The sequence below is a fragment of the Malus sylvestris genome, chromosome 16 (assembly GCF_916048215.2).
Source record: "Malus sylvestris chromosome 16, drMalSylv7.2, whole genome shotgun sequence".
NCBI lineage: Eukaryota > Viridiplantae > Streptophyta > Magnoliopsida > Rosales > Rosaceae > Malus > Malus sylvestris.
In genome coordinates, this window is record NC_062275.1 from 8,808,605 (window position 1) to 8,822,985 (window position 14,381).

Genomic DNA, 14,381 nt, shown 5'->3' on the forward strand with positions numbered 1-14,381 from the left:
CTCGTCATCAATTTCAAATAATCATGTGATTAATAACTCATATTAGTACGCAAGTCAGAGTCACCTATGATGACCTGTACAACTTATTCATACCTTATCACATATACTGGTTCGTCACATATTTCATTACGTATGCTAGCATATAAGTTGGAGTCATCTATAGTGACATGTACGACATATTCATATTTCATCACATATCTCATCAATCATGGCTAGCATATAGGTCGGAGTAATCTATAGTGATCTGTACGACATATTCTATAGCTCACGTCACAATCTAGCTAGAGTCACTACGATGACCTATACGACACTACACTACACACAAGTCGAAACCACTAAAGGGTCTGTACGACAAGACTGGGTGTAATATAATTATGCTCAATGCTACTCTCTCATGATAGCCATGCGATAAATTGCTAGTCACCTACGAGTCGGAACCATCTATGGTGGTCTGTACGAAAAGACTGTGCACCTAAATTGGATCCAATGTGAGCATAGGGTGCGGGAGGTGACATTATAAACAGGCATGTACCATATCTCTGGCTAAATCACAATCACCCGGGGTGTAGGTTTATGAGCTTCAAATGCATCTAATACAACATCTACGACACATAGGCAACCTGTACGACAATGCCAGAGTTGCCTACTATTGCAACCTGTACGACAGTGTCGAAGTTGCTAAACACGTAAATGTAGTCATATCATATCCCCATCAATTCAACTAATACCATATACTTGAATTTACCTAAACTTACTTGAACTTACTTGTGTGTCCTGCGTTCACCTCGCACTTCAGAGCATTCACAGCACCCCAATTATATATATATATATATATATATATATATATATATATATATATGCAAACAATTCAACTCATCGTTTATGCATTATTCAATAGACATGGCATTTTTAAAGCATAAATTATATAATTGCATTTTCTGGGAAAACATCAAGTGTATACGTATATACTTAAAACCAAAAGCACACACATATTGCTCAATTCCTTAAATAAGGCTATAGTCTCGATTATTTAATCTCATTTCTTATATGGCTGCATTTAACACCTCGCTAGACTGCTTACGTACCCTAAATAGGGATCAAGTCATTCGTAGTTCGCAATAATCATTCATGGTAATACGCATATGGATATATCACGATGAAATCTAAACTCAATCATCTCATAGTATTTTATAACATATAATATATATACGTCATGGCCAGTGTTCTAAAAAATGCCCTAGGTGCTGGGCGCCTAACAACCGAGGCGTTTTTGGGCAAATCGCGTAGAAAAATCGGGTTAGGCCTAAGCGGGCTAGGTGGGATGGGCGGCTTGGCGGGCTAGGCGGCTTGACGGGCTAGGCGGTCCTAGGAGGTTTTATTTATTTATTTATTATTAATTGCGTGCTTTTTTCTTTTTTTGGTTTCATGGTGGTATACTTATGGAAATGGTGTATCTAATTTGCAAATGATGGATTTACTACAAGTTCATCCAATACTTATAGAAATAGTATACCTAATTTGCATTTTATCATTATTTTATTATCCATCCAAGTATAGTTTTTTTTAGGTGTCGATATGCATTTATTTACAAGATATACAAGAAATTTAACTAAATCTGCCTAGGCCATCTATGCGTTAGCCTGCCGCCCGACTAGCCCCTAGCGTTTTTTAGAACCTTGGTCATGACATACGTTTTTCAATTTTATTTAAAAGCATTTATAGAATTATCAATCATGGAAAATATGATAAGCAAGAAAAGATCCACTCACTTGGAGTCCGCACTACAACTACCTAGCACAAACATCGAGGCATCACAATTGATCGGCGCCTGTGACCAATTATCAAACCATATCTTAGAATCCTCATTGATACAATACATAACTTACATCGCACATAAGTCTACGCAATTTGATCCAGAAGATCAACAAATCAGATCTCTGATCCGTAACTTCTAAGGATCCACATTATGCTTCTAGAATAACATACTAAAGTTTCGGAACGATCTAACGGTCGGATCTCCGCCAATTGTCAAAACCAAGTGGCGGTTAACATTTTATTTTACGAACTTACAAATCCAATTCGAGGAGATCCGTATGTCGGATTTCCAATCCATAAGTTCCTATATTCCTCAAATATTATGAATAATAACCTATTAAATTTTGATGACGATCCAACGGTCAGATCATCGATTCATATAATGACCTATTCACGTATCTTCGAGAATTTTGGTTCTAACGATCAATCTATGTCATTCAATTCTCAAAACTGAATTCAAGGCGTCAAATATAGCCTAAAAATAGCATTGGCGGACCTTTGGACACGCGCCACCGCACGCACCGCCGTGGGTGGCGGTTGGCCGCCCGGACTCACCGGAAAAATTAACTATCTCTAAAAATTACCAAAATTTGCAGATTTGAAGCTCTCAATGAGTATAACAACTTTCATACCTATGACTAAGACCAATTTGGCCTGGAAAGGCTTCAATTTCTTCAAACCCCGTCAGAAACCCTAGTTTTGGGTGTCTTCAATTCGGCTCCATCGCAACTCCGACGCCTCAACCATTGCCTGTGCTTTGTTCCTAGGTTCTAGGGGAGGGTTTTGGTAGTGGTAATTGAAGGAAAACGTTTTACAAATGGGTGGATTTCAAGTAACCTTTCCCGCGGCACCTGAGGGTGCAATATTATTATCTTGCCCTTTGTTGGAAAATACATCTACACACTTTGATCGTGCTCATTCACTACCTTCTTAGGCAACATCGTCAGTAATATAAATTTTCTATATCGCAATCTCAATCAATCAAATATTTGTTCGCAATATTCTTCTGTAAATCACAAGCTGCACATACAATTTTATATTATATTTCAAATGACACCATACTCCTAAACAGGAATGTAACCGTAGTTACCCATAATTCTAACAAAAGTAAGCGTCTATTAATTATGCATTGTGCGTAAAATCTCTATACATCAACCTTAATGATATTGTAGTTAACCCAAGATTGTAACCGTGGTTACAAGTGATTAAAATAGAGATAAGGATATACTGCAACCATGCTAATGGTGGGACGAACAAGATGTAACTCGTCCACTGAGGTCTGAGTAACTCATTTCAGACTAATCGTTAGTCTAGGGGTAGAAATGCAATACTAAACAACTTCTAATACTCAAAACCTTCATAAAGGCTTCCAAAGGCTTGTGAAGTGGAATATGTAACACGATGAAATATAACCACATCAAGATGATAATCTTGTCGGTTTTCTATTTGCCCGAACTTGTATAAAAGTCTAGAAGTAACCCTCTCAAAATGCCATCATCTTGTAAAAGCAAATAGAGAAGAAAATGTTGTTGTCCAGAAAATTTGAACTTTATTTCCTCAACATCCTTCTACTCCAACCGAAGGCGAGATGCCTAGACTGAAATTTCTCTTCAAGCATCTTAAGTGGAGTCTAAACTTTAACTTTTCATTTAATCATATCACGAACGATGACCTTTTAGATCACGTCTCGCAGATAATTTAACATCCCATTTCTATCTTAGTTGTCCTCACAAGTGTCTTTCATACAATCCTCAGTCTCCCAGGTAGCTTCCTCCACTAAGTGATTACTCCACAAAACTTTTACTAAATGCACAACCTTATTCCTCATAGCTAGATCCTTCCAACCTAAAATCGCCACTGGCTCTTCGCCATGTGACAAATCTAGATTAATCTCTAATGGTTGAGGAGCGATCACATGTGATGGATCTGAAACATAATGGGGGAACATAGAAACATGAAAACATTGTGCACTTTAGACAACTCTAGAGGCAACTCAAACTTGTAAGCAATTTCACTGATTCGTTCTGGATCCAGTACGGTCCGATGTACCTAGGACTTAACTTACCCTTTTTCCCGAACCTTACTACTCATTTCCACGGTGATAACTTTAAAAATACTGAATCATCAACTTTATACTCTCGGTCAGTGGAGGTGTAAAAATAGGGGTAAGATGAGACAACACTTCAGTTGTCAGAAACTTTAATCATTTCCAACACCCACTCTAATTCACTTTCCTCGGTGATAAGTGAGGAAAACTCTATAGACGAAAGATTTGAGGTTTCTACCATAAAGTGTTTAGTCCCAGGTTGGGTAGACTTGTAATTAAGTTTTTCAATGACATTAGAAATGTTTGATATGAAGCAAGGAAAATTGGTGTGCCATTAAGAAGTGGGTCGGTGATGTACCTCAGTTTGCAATTTGGTGATATCCCAGGTAAGATGTTAGGATATGACGCCAAAAGTACACGCCCTTGAAACGTACAATACTACTAGCCAACTCTACGACACAAACTAAAGGTCTTCACAGTTTTCCCGAAATTCAAATCACTCTAACAGCAAAATATTAACTCATACCTCGATTATACTGTCTACCTATGGAAGTGATCGAGAGGTGGCTAGTCGAAGAGATTTCGTTTATTTAGGTAGGTGATAAGGTGAAAACAACTATGAGTTAACTATTCTAATACAAAGCTTAATCCTAAGCTTTCACAATCCTAGATTATACGGCTCAAGCGAAGTAGTTCATTGATCCTAGGAGGATTTGATGATTGCCTTTCGGATTTCTACAACTCCCAGGATATGACAACTTATATTCACAAGCCTATTCTCATCCATTTAATAAGTGTAACAACAAGAGCAAAATCTGGGAAATTAGAGTTGATTGAAAAATTCCCTTCTATGCTATATAACTAACTTCATGATACAACCACCAAAATCCCCATCAGATATTTTTCCCCAAAATATCTCCACAAGCTCTTCAAGTAAACATCATAAAACCAACTAAGCTCCCAAGTTTCCAAGCCCCCAAAGTTTTCTTCATTCTACTGCATCAACCTCGCTGATTCCAACAAGGAAAAAAAAAAGGATCAAGCTTCAAAAATGGGGATCATATTGTACATTTTCATGCACTTCTCCAAACGAATTCATTTTCATAAGTAAGATAAGTTTTTCAACGCAGACAGGGAAAAATAAAAAGCAGAAAATGAAAGTGAGACTCTTCATCGTTCAAGCCAACAGGTAACAAAAACTTTCTTGAGACACCGTGACGAAACCCTACATGGTACTCCACAAACACATCACCAAGAATAGCTACTATCACCAAGCACAAGGCACTATACTTTCCATACCACATTGGTGAATAAAAATAATTGCCGTGTAGCATGCGATATCCAAGAAGATACATCAATAATGATACATTAACTCCATGTTAGGGCAACTAGTCTCAAATTCCATACCTTTCCTTGACAAATAAGTTCATTAATTATAAGGAAAACTAATGAAAAGGGTTTGAAAACTTTAAGTTTTAATGATAAGGACAAAATAAAGGGTAAAGTGAATAGTACCATGATTGACTTTTTAGTGTAAAAATGTGGTTTTTCATTAAAGTGAACAATATCGGGTGCTTTTCGTTAAAGTTCCCTTAATTATAATCTAGAGACACACATCAAAATGATCTTCTAAAGATTGACAAATTATCAATTTTTGCTCAAAATTTAGAAACAACTAACATATTTTCTGTATTCGATGAGATGGCAAGATTCAAACATTAGACTTGAGAACCAAGAATGCTCACATCACGTGTGTAATGAATGCAATATTGCCCAACTTATGCTCTGATACCAAACTGTCACATCCCGGCCTAGGTCCACCACATTCCGGGCCCGTTCCACCACCGTAACACGATATTGTCCTCTTTGGGCTTACCATTCCCTCACGGTTTTGTTTTTGAGAACTCACTAGCAACTTCCCAGTGGATCACCGAGTGCTCTGGCCTCCTTCTCGCTTAACTTCGAAGTTCCTACGGAACCCGAAACCAGTGAGCTCCCAAAAGGCCTCGTGCTAGGTAGAGATGAGAATATACATTTAAGGATCACTCACTTGGACGATGTGGGATGTTACATTAATTCTTGAAATTTATGTTTAAGTTTTATACTATCTTATAATATTTAAGAATAAAACATTTCTTTCGACAAAAATAAAAAGATAAAACATCATTTCAATAAAAGACTAATCAAATACCTCGAAATGGAAAGGAATCCTCCCCGGATTCCTTCATTATAATCCACCAAATCAAAAAATTTGTGTTATTGAAATTTGATCCAAGAGATACAAATAGGGGCACACTTTAAAAATTATAATAACTTCAGCCATTGAATTAAATTTCAATGACACGAATTTCCTGATTTGATGAATTAAAAGGAAGGGATTTGGACCCCTCGACGCAACTTAGACCTGATTTGGTACTGAGGTGATTCTAAAAAAAGTCGGTATCTAAAAAAGCTGGGAGCTTTTTTGTGTTTGATAAACATTAAGCTTCAGTTTTTTTTTCACAGTTTTGGGTGAAAAAAAGCCAAAAACACAAAGCTGCAAAACCCAGCTTTGAAAAACCAACTTTTTCACATATATTTTACATAAAAGTTTACCAAACACTATAATATTGCTTTTTTTTCTTTTCCAAAAGCACTTTTACAAAAAAAGTTTATCATACACTCTGCTTCTTTATTTCACAGCTGCTTATTCTCTTAACACAGCAAAAATAATTTTTTTTTTAAAACACAGTAATACCAAACTATCCCTTAAACACAATGACATGGAAAAATTGTTGATGTTGCCCCTTACATTGACGCATCACATCACATCAAAAGACAATTCTCGAAGGACGACATGGCCGACGACTTTTGCCGTCACGTTAGCAAATGAACCGAAAGTGGCCTACAAAATTGAACACGTGGCTACAGTTGCCCGGGAGATTATAGTCACGTGATTTTTGACGTTACATGTTCCTATCCCCGATTTCCCCTACACCTTCCTTTCGCCAACTTTACCTTGAAAATTCAGAGTCCCATTTTATTTTATTTATCTTTTGGTCCTGAAACTTCATGATATTTGCAAATCGACAACGATATCCAAATTTTAAAAGAGAATAATCTTTTAGGTCTATAATTAATTAAAAAAATTAGGACAATCTGCTTTACCTACTTTTTGTACAACCACCCAAAGTTGTCAAATTTCTATTAATTAGTGCTCACTCAAATTGTTGACGAACCAAAAGATCGATTTATACATGTGCCTATGGATGTCGCTGTCTTGCTGGCCACTGCCTAAGTATTTAATTCCTTAACCAAATTATAAACGTGATTAATAAAAATAAATTAAAAATTCATGCAAGTTGATTTTGTTAATTTATATTATGTCATGAAGGCCAATTTTGTTGTTGTAGTTGTCACCCATGTTGGTAGTTATGCGGACGATGCTTGTTATTGAGGGAATGATGTTTTCGAGCATTACTTATTTGATTGTGTAGTGTTAGGTTGTGAGTAGTGTTTAAATTTTTTTCGATACGGTCAATATTTTTGTGAAAATATTTAAAAAATTAGAGAAAGATACGGTAAGAAGATGTGGAGTTTAGCTTCACCTCATATCAGATAAAATTTTAAATTTCAACTAAAATTGATAGATTTCGTCAACATTTTTGACATATCGATCAAATATCGACAAACTGACATATTAGAAAGAGTTGCTGGAGAAAAAAATGTATAGCATCTTCAAGTAGGGGAGTCTCCCATTTGAGCAAAACACTCTTTACTTTTTTTTTATCATAAAAGAAAAGGCAATTCACATACTCAAACACCATTAGGTACCCCTTATGCACGAAAAGCGTAAGGAAAAGTAAAAGAAAGAGACCATTCCAAAGCATTTAAAAATTGCTGGAACCACAGGGCATCTAGAAAAGCAGAGAGCACTTTTGCCAACTGCCAAGTCTCAATACCTTGCCGGCTAAGGAGAGATTTGGGAGTGAAGTGCTTAAAAAAAAATACTCATGAAAAAAAACTGTGAGGGTTTTAGGTGTTTGGTAAACTGAAAAAAAAAGCTTATTTTGGAAGCTGCTGTGAGAATAAGCTGAAATCAAAGGAAAAGGCTGAAGCTGCTATTTGTAGCTTTGGAAAACTGGTTTTTTTTCAAAGCACACGGAGCTATAGTGCTCCTTTAATGAAAAGACCCACTATCAGACTGCTTTTTTTTCCAAAAGCACTTTTACAAAAAAGTTTACCAAACACTATGCTGATTTATTTCACAGCCGCTTATTCTCACAGCACAGCCGCTTATTCTCACATCAGCTTTTTTTCAAAGTACAGCAATACCAAACCAGCCCTAATTCATTCCCAAAACATGTGAAACTTTCCAATTAATTAATTGAGAACAGTTTAATCCAAAACACACGGGTCAAGCCAGTGAACAAGGGTTGTTGTTTTTTTTTTTAACAAACAATATTATCCACACTAAAAATGAGGGGTGGGCTTAACTTCACAATGAGTTAGCAATAATGTAGTTTAAACTCACTTTTGGCGAGAATCGAATCTAAGACCTCTCACTTACAAGTGAAGAGGAATACCACTAGACCGTAGTACTAAGTGACCGTTTTTATTTGTTTTTAGAATCGTTAAAAGTGCTTTTGCAACGGAAAAGAATTTAGACAATTAGCTGAAATGATCATTTTATAATACTTGATTGCAAAAATGATCATTTTTTTAGTATCGGTGACATATAAATCATATATTGATGCCATTAATATAATGACGTCAATGACATGGTAAAAACTTATCATTTATGCATCCAAATCTCAAAAACCGATCGGTTCTAGCTAATTGTCCAAAAACCTTTCATTAAGCACTTAAGTTTGCATAAAATTTTCAACATGTTAATAATGAAAGCACTTTTATCACAAGACTAATGAGTAAAAATACTTTTAACAAAATAATTATACATGAACCCGAACATGATTGGTAAACAATAAAACAGCAATTTTCCAAATGCATTCCGCATTTTCAATTTAACTTTCTTACGTAATAATACATAATTAATTCAAACTTTGTATCTATCTTAGTTTTATGTAAGTTTTTTCTCTTGAGAATACGCGTTGCCCAACTCTTCAGCATACAAGTGATGAAAGAAGACAATAGCCATCGTCCAAATAAAAAAATAAAAAGACAATTGCCAAATGGCCAAATGGACCATGGCCACTTGAACCCCAGTACAAAGACAACTAGCACAGCAGCAAGTCCAATTCATTCATATTTTATTATTTGCATTTATTGATTAAAACCTTACTTCATGGATAGCGCCTCCCCGTGGAAGACGTGTGCTTATAAAGTATTCCAAAAACATCTCTCTCTCTCTCTCTCTCTCTCTCTCTCTCTCTCTCCTCACTCACATTGCATGAATCTCGTGCCCCTTAAAAGTCGCCCCTCTCTCTCCCGCCTTCGTATTTTAATAAGTTGCTCATCTAATCCAAACCTCCCCAACCCCAACCCCAACATTCCTTCAAATTTCAAATTCCAAACCAAACTCTTTCAAGCAATTCAACAAACAACTTCTAAACATGCCCAGAGCTACCGTTGAGCTTGATTTTTTCGGCATGGACCAGCACCACCGCGATGCCCCCTCCTCATCCTCCAAATCCCAGTTCCAGAAATTTCTCCACCGCCCCAAAAGCTTCCGAGACATTCACACCGCCATGTCCAAGATCAATCCCGAGGCCTTCAAATCCGTCATCGCTTCCGGCAATGCCAGCCCCAGCGTTCCAAATCCAGGAAAATCATTTTCGGTGCCGTCGAGCCCCAAGGCGGAGCAAGTCCCGTTTTCCTCGTTGCCGCTCTACGTTCCCACCGGCACTTCCGTTTCTTCTTTCACGGCTGCTGCTTCCGAGAGCCTTCAGGAAACGAAGCCGCTGACTATTTTCTACAACGGTACCGTCTCTGTTTTCGACGTCCCTCGCGACAAGGTTTGTTCTTCTTCTTCTCCTCTTTTGTTTCTGTCAAACAATAGATTTTGTTAGAATAGCAACCGACGGGTTTGAACTCATACCGTCATGCAAGGCTCAACATCTTTCTACTACGGTAGTAAAGGGCAACTTGCTCTTCTTCTTCTCCCCTTCTTAATTAATAGGAAAAATTGTTTTTTAATTTGTTGGTATTTAGTTTCTAATTCTGATTAATTAAATGACTGGATTTTGTTGTGCAGGTGGATAACATATTGAAGCTTGCCATAGAAGGAAACTCCGGCAAAGCTGCAGAGGCATCGGTAGCCGTCGATCCAAAACTTGCTTTTCATCCAAGCGAGCAGCATCAGACCCAGCAGCTTGTGGATCCTCTTACCGAATGTTAGTCTTCACTTTTTCTAATAATATTTACTTTTTACGGCATCTGCTTATATATTTTCACTATTGAGGAAGCTTCTCTTAAAAGTTAATCCTTAAGAATTATGCTAAACCGTTACGTAAGTAAAGTGGTAAAGAAAGTTCATATATTATACGTATTAGTATCACTGATATCCTACAGTATTAACGCTAAAACACTAACAAGTTAATAGTTTTAGTTGGAGTCTTACGTATTTTTATTTTTTGAATCGTGCAGATCTACCGATTACTCGCAATAAGTCATTGCAAAGGTTTCTTGAGAAACGCAAAGAGAGGTAAATTTCCACACGAATATCTTAGTTTGTATGTTCTTAATCTGTAGAAGTACTTTTTAGGAGAGATTTTAAGTACCAGATATTTAAGGAATATATTATATGTCATAATACAAATAAAATAAATAATATATATTTTTATAGAGATTTTTTAATATGGGTCTAAAATAACTAAAAATTAGAATTATTCAAAAGTAGCTTATAAAATTAGATCTGTTTCAAAATTTTCTTTTATTTATTTTATGACACGTAAAGTATCATTTGAATACTAGAAATTTGATAAAAAAAAGCCTAGTGATTGAAATCATTATACTTGTGAATTATTATGTCACCATACTTAGTCTATATAATTAATCAAGTACCATACTTAGTCCATAATTAATCAAGTGGTAAATAAATAATAACGCGTTTGGTTTTTGATACGATTACAGGTTGAATTCGGGGTCTCCATATGCCTGCCAAACCTAATTATTGACAACCAGCACAAGGCAAAAGTAGGAGGAGGAAGGAGGAGGAGACGTGTGTCGGAGATGACTGAGTCCAACTTCCTTAGCCTTAGGAAACAGAGTACCTACTTTAGTAGAAAGCGAAAGATAAGACCGACAATATAGTAGCATTATCTATAATGTTTTCCTCGTGAAGGGGGCAATAGCAAAAGCACTAGTCCTATCCGAAAAGCACTTCTTGTTAAAATCTCTTTGCACGTTTTAGTGATGGCCGCGAGTCTATTGGGCAACCTAAGCTTGGCTAGGAGTACTTCCTCAAACTTTCAGGTGGCCTTCTATGTGGTTTATTTGTGACCATTTTTTATTTGTAAATTATTATTATTATTATTTAATGTTAGCATTGAATTTGGTGGAACAATGCGTGTTTTGGTTTCCGTTGGAATCAATTCACCTTGTTTGTGTTGTAAAGTAATAGAAATCTGAATTCAACTTTTTTAAAACGTGTTTGGTTGACTGACTTTACTTTTCACGCACGGCAACCAAAATATGATCAAACCTCACCATTTATTATTCCTTGCCTGCAAATTGCAATACAAAATATATATGAGATTTCAACTTGGCTTTGGCTTTTCTTCTTGTTGATATCGTTCACATGGTGTATTCCTTTTCTGATTTATGATTTCTCTCATGATTGTCTTAGTCATGGTCAGAATAATTTTCCTACAACATGTTGTATATATTTTCATCTCTATCGTCACAAAATTTACGAGAAAAAAGAGAAAAAAGACGATAAAATTGTAACAATAATTCTTTAATTTTAATTCAATTAGAATAATGATCATTCAATAAAAATTTGTGACCATTAGTCTTTAACTCGTCAAAACTAGTTACACAAGTGAAGCTAAATTAAGGAGCAAATATGGAAAACCAAAATAGAAAATTGTAGTAATAGTTCCTTAACTTTTACCTAATTAGAGTAATGATCTCTTAACTTTAATCAAATTGTAGCAATGGTTTTCCAATATGACTCATTTTGACGGAAATTCTGACATAGTTTATGAAAAATACCACAAATGCACGTTTTAAAGAATTAAGAGACTAATGTTCACAGGTTTTTGAAAGATTATTGCTCCAATTAGATTTAAAAAAAAAAGACTAATGTTATAATTTAAAAATATATATATATATATATATATATATTAAAAACTAGACGCATACAACAAGTGACTTGATAGTTTCAGCAATCACGGAGATAATACCAAATAGTGTCAGGAGGAAAACAAAATGCGTGGAACGATTATTGCCCTTGTTCTTTTTACTCTACCCTCCCATTGTATGTGGAACGTGGTTTTCAAACATGCTGGGCAAAAACAATCGAGAGACAGCATCCGTGACAATTAACAAACCTTCTCCTCGAGAAACAGATGGTGTATCTGGTTTGGCATAAGTGGGATGATTATTTGTAGGAAACTTGATTATGTATTGAAATGTTTTTAGTTTTTGGGTTGGTAATGGTAGGTCACGTGCTTATTAGTTTGGCTAAGTTGACTACACACGTTACCCTTCCACAATATTTCTCTGAATTGGACCTTCGAACCCATATGAAATACAAAATTTTCTCCCTTAGCGCACCAATTTTGTGTGTATCGGATGTGCATAATTCGGTTGAGTCTAATCACCCCATAACGACACTGTAAAACCAATAAAATCATGTCGAAATTAGGTTATGCACAATTTATGACGGTGTTGTCATTGTTTCGTCGGTGTTTGAGAATCGTTCTAGTGTCTTAGTGACATTGTAAACTGTTGTTAAAATGTCGTTATGATATCGTTAGATTTAACCGGATCATGCGAAACTCATACAAACGCGACCCCGTGCGCAAGAGAGAACATCTTTGTGAAATAATAAAGTGAACGAACGTGGAGATGGTAAGTGAAAAAGGAGGTTGGACAAGTAGGTTAAGTGTTATCATTAGCATCCCAATTGTGCTAGAAAAACAGAATTATTGGGCTTTGCCCACGGGCCAAGTTTCTCTATTCGGATGGTGGTGCTATCCACACATTTATTTTTTACTTCTTACACACATTTTTCAATTTTTAGCCGTCAGATTGAAGATCATTGAACAAAACTTAACAAAAGTGTGAATAACACTACCCTTCGTTTATTGTTTCCATCAATCATCATCATCATATAGAGGAATGCCTTGACTTACAATTGAAGGGAATCCATACCTTAAAACACAGGAGGTTTGCTCACCCATGACCCACCTAGCTGGGTTGTGCGCATAGTTTGCCAGTTGCACACAATTTAGGTAAATAGTGTATTGACAACATCAAAAGCTAGTGCTGCTCATGCCTATTTTACTACTATAGTGGCCTTGTTTCAAACGTTTCTTTAATACAATTTTTTTTTACAAACAATAACATTAGTAGATTAATTGTTAGTTGTTAGCAGGGAGAAGGTCGGTACCTTCACCACGTTGCATATATATAGTTATTTTTCGTCATTGCGTAAAGCGTCATTTACAATACAATTTGTTTTGTGTTTCACAAAAAGAGTAAATTGTAGCTATGATCCCTTAACTTTAACTCAATTGGAGTAATGGTCCCTCAACTAAAAATCCATTACCATTGGTCCCTCAACTTTAATTAAACTGGATAAATGGTCCCTTAACTTTAACCCAATTGTAGCAATGGTCCTTCCAACATAACTCGTTTTGACAAAAATTTTGATGTAGTTGACAAAAATGACCATAATTACACACTTTGTTGAGTTGAAGGATCCTAATTATATAAATGGTTATTCAAACATAACTCATTTTGACGAAATTGATGAAAAAAACTATAGTTACACATTTTGATAAGTTGAGGGACCAATGGCAATGGATTTTTAGTTGAGGGACCAATGTTTCAATTTGATTAAAATTGAGGGACCGTTGCTACAATTTACTCTCACAAAAATGTCACATCCACACAATAAATGCTTGTTTAACCAAGTGGATGACAAGAATACTTTAATGACTAGAGAAATGGAAAGGGATCCTCTTCGGATCCCTTCTACCAAATCCACTCAATCAATGAATTCGAGTCCTTGAAATTTGATTCAACAGTTAAAGTTATTATAACTTTCAAAGGGGCACTCTATTTTTCGCTATTTGATCAAATTTCAAGGATCCAGATTCATTGATTGGGTAGAAGAAATCTAGAGAGGATCCCTTTCCCCAAATAGAAGAAATACCAAACTAATTAGTTGTCAAAACATAAAAAAAAGATCATTTGTTATAAAAACTATATTTCTAAAATTTGTCTTTTCTCTTTTACCTACTACTCTATTTTGATTTTATTGGTGAGTAGAGAGTGATGTTCATAAAATTTCGCGTCGTCAGTGATATCTAGAAAATATAATATTTAAGTTCAATTAAATGTCCAAGTG

At 35.8% G+C, this 14,381-nt stretch overlaps 1 protein-coding gene across 1 annotated transcript; it reads left to right on the top strand.

The window, feature by feature from the left end:
- The first annotated feature begins 9,223 nt into the window (after positions 1-9,223).
- Positions 9,224-11,448, top strand: LOC126608721 (protein TIFY 9-like). Its single transcript, XM_050276714.1, has 4 exons — positions 9,224-9,816; positions 10,056-10,194; positions 10,448-10,505; positions 10,934-11,448. The coding sequence occupies exons 1-4, from the start codon at positions 9,415-9,417 to the stop codon at positions 10,968-10,970; spliced, it is 636 nt and encodes a 211-aa protein (XP_050132671.1). The 5' UTR covers positions 9,224-9,414; the 3' UTR covers positions 10,971-11,448.
- The last annotated feature ends 2,933 nt before the right edge of the window (positions 11,449-14,381 follow it).

What these genes read in the sequence shown, in the direction of transcription:
- LOC126608721 (XM_050276714.1), top strand. Translation starts at nt 9,415, where the DNA reads ATGCCCAGAGCTACCGTTGAGCTTGATTTTTTCGGCATGGACCAGCAC. An exon ending in TCGACGTCCCTCGCGACAAG is followed by an intron (nt 9,817 to 10,055) that starts GTTTGTTCTTCT and finishes TTTGTTGTGCAG; the next exon opens with GTGGATAACATATTGAAGCT. An exon ending in TGTGGATCCTCTTACCGAAT is followed by an intron (nt 10,195 to 10,447) that starts GTTAGTCTTCAC and finishes TGAATCGTGCAG; the next exon opens with ATCTACCGATTACTCGCAAT.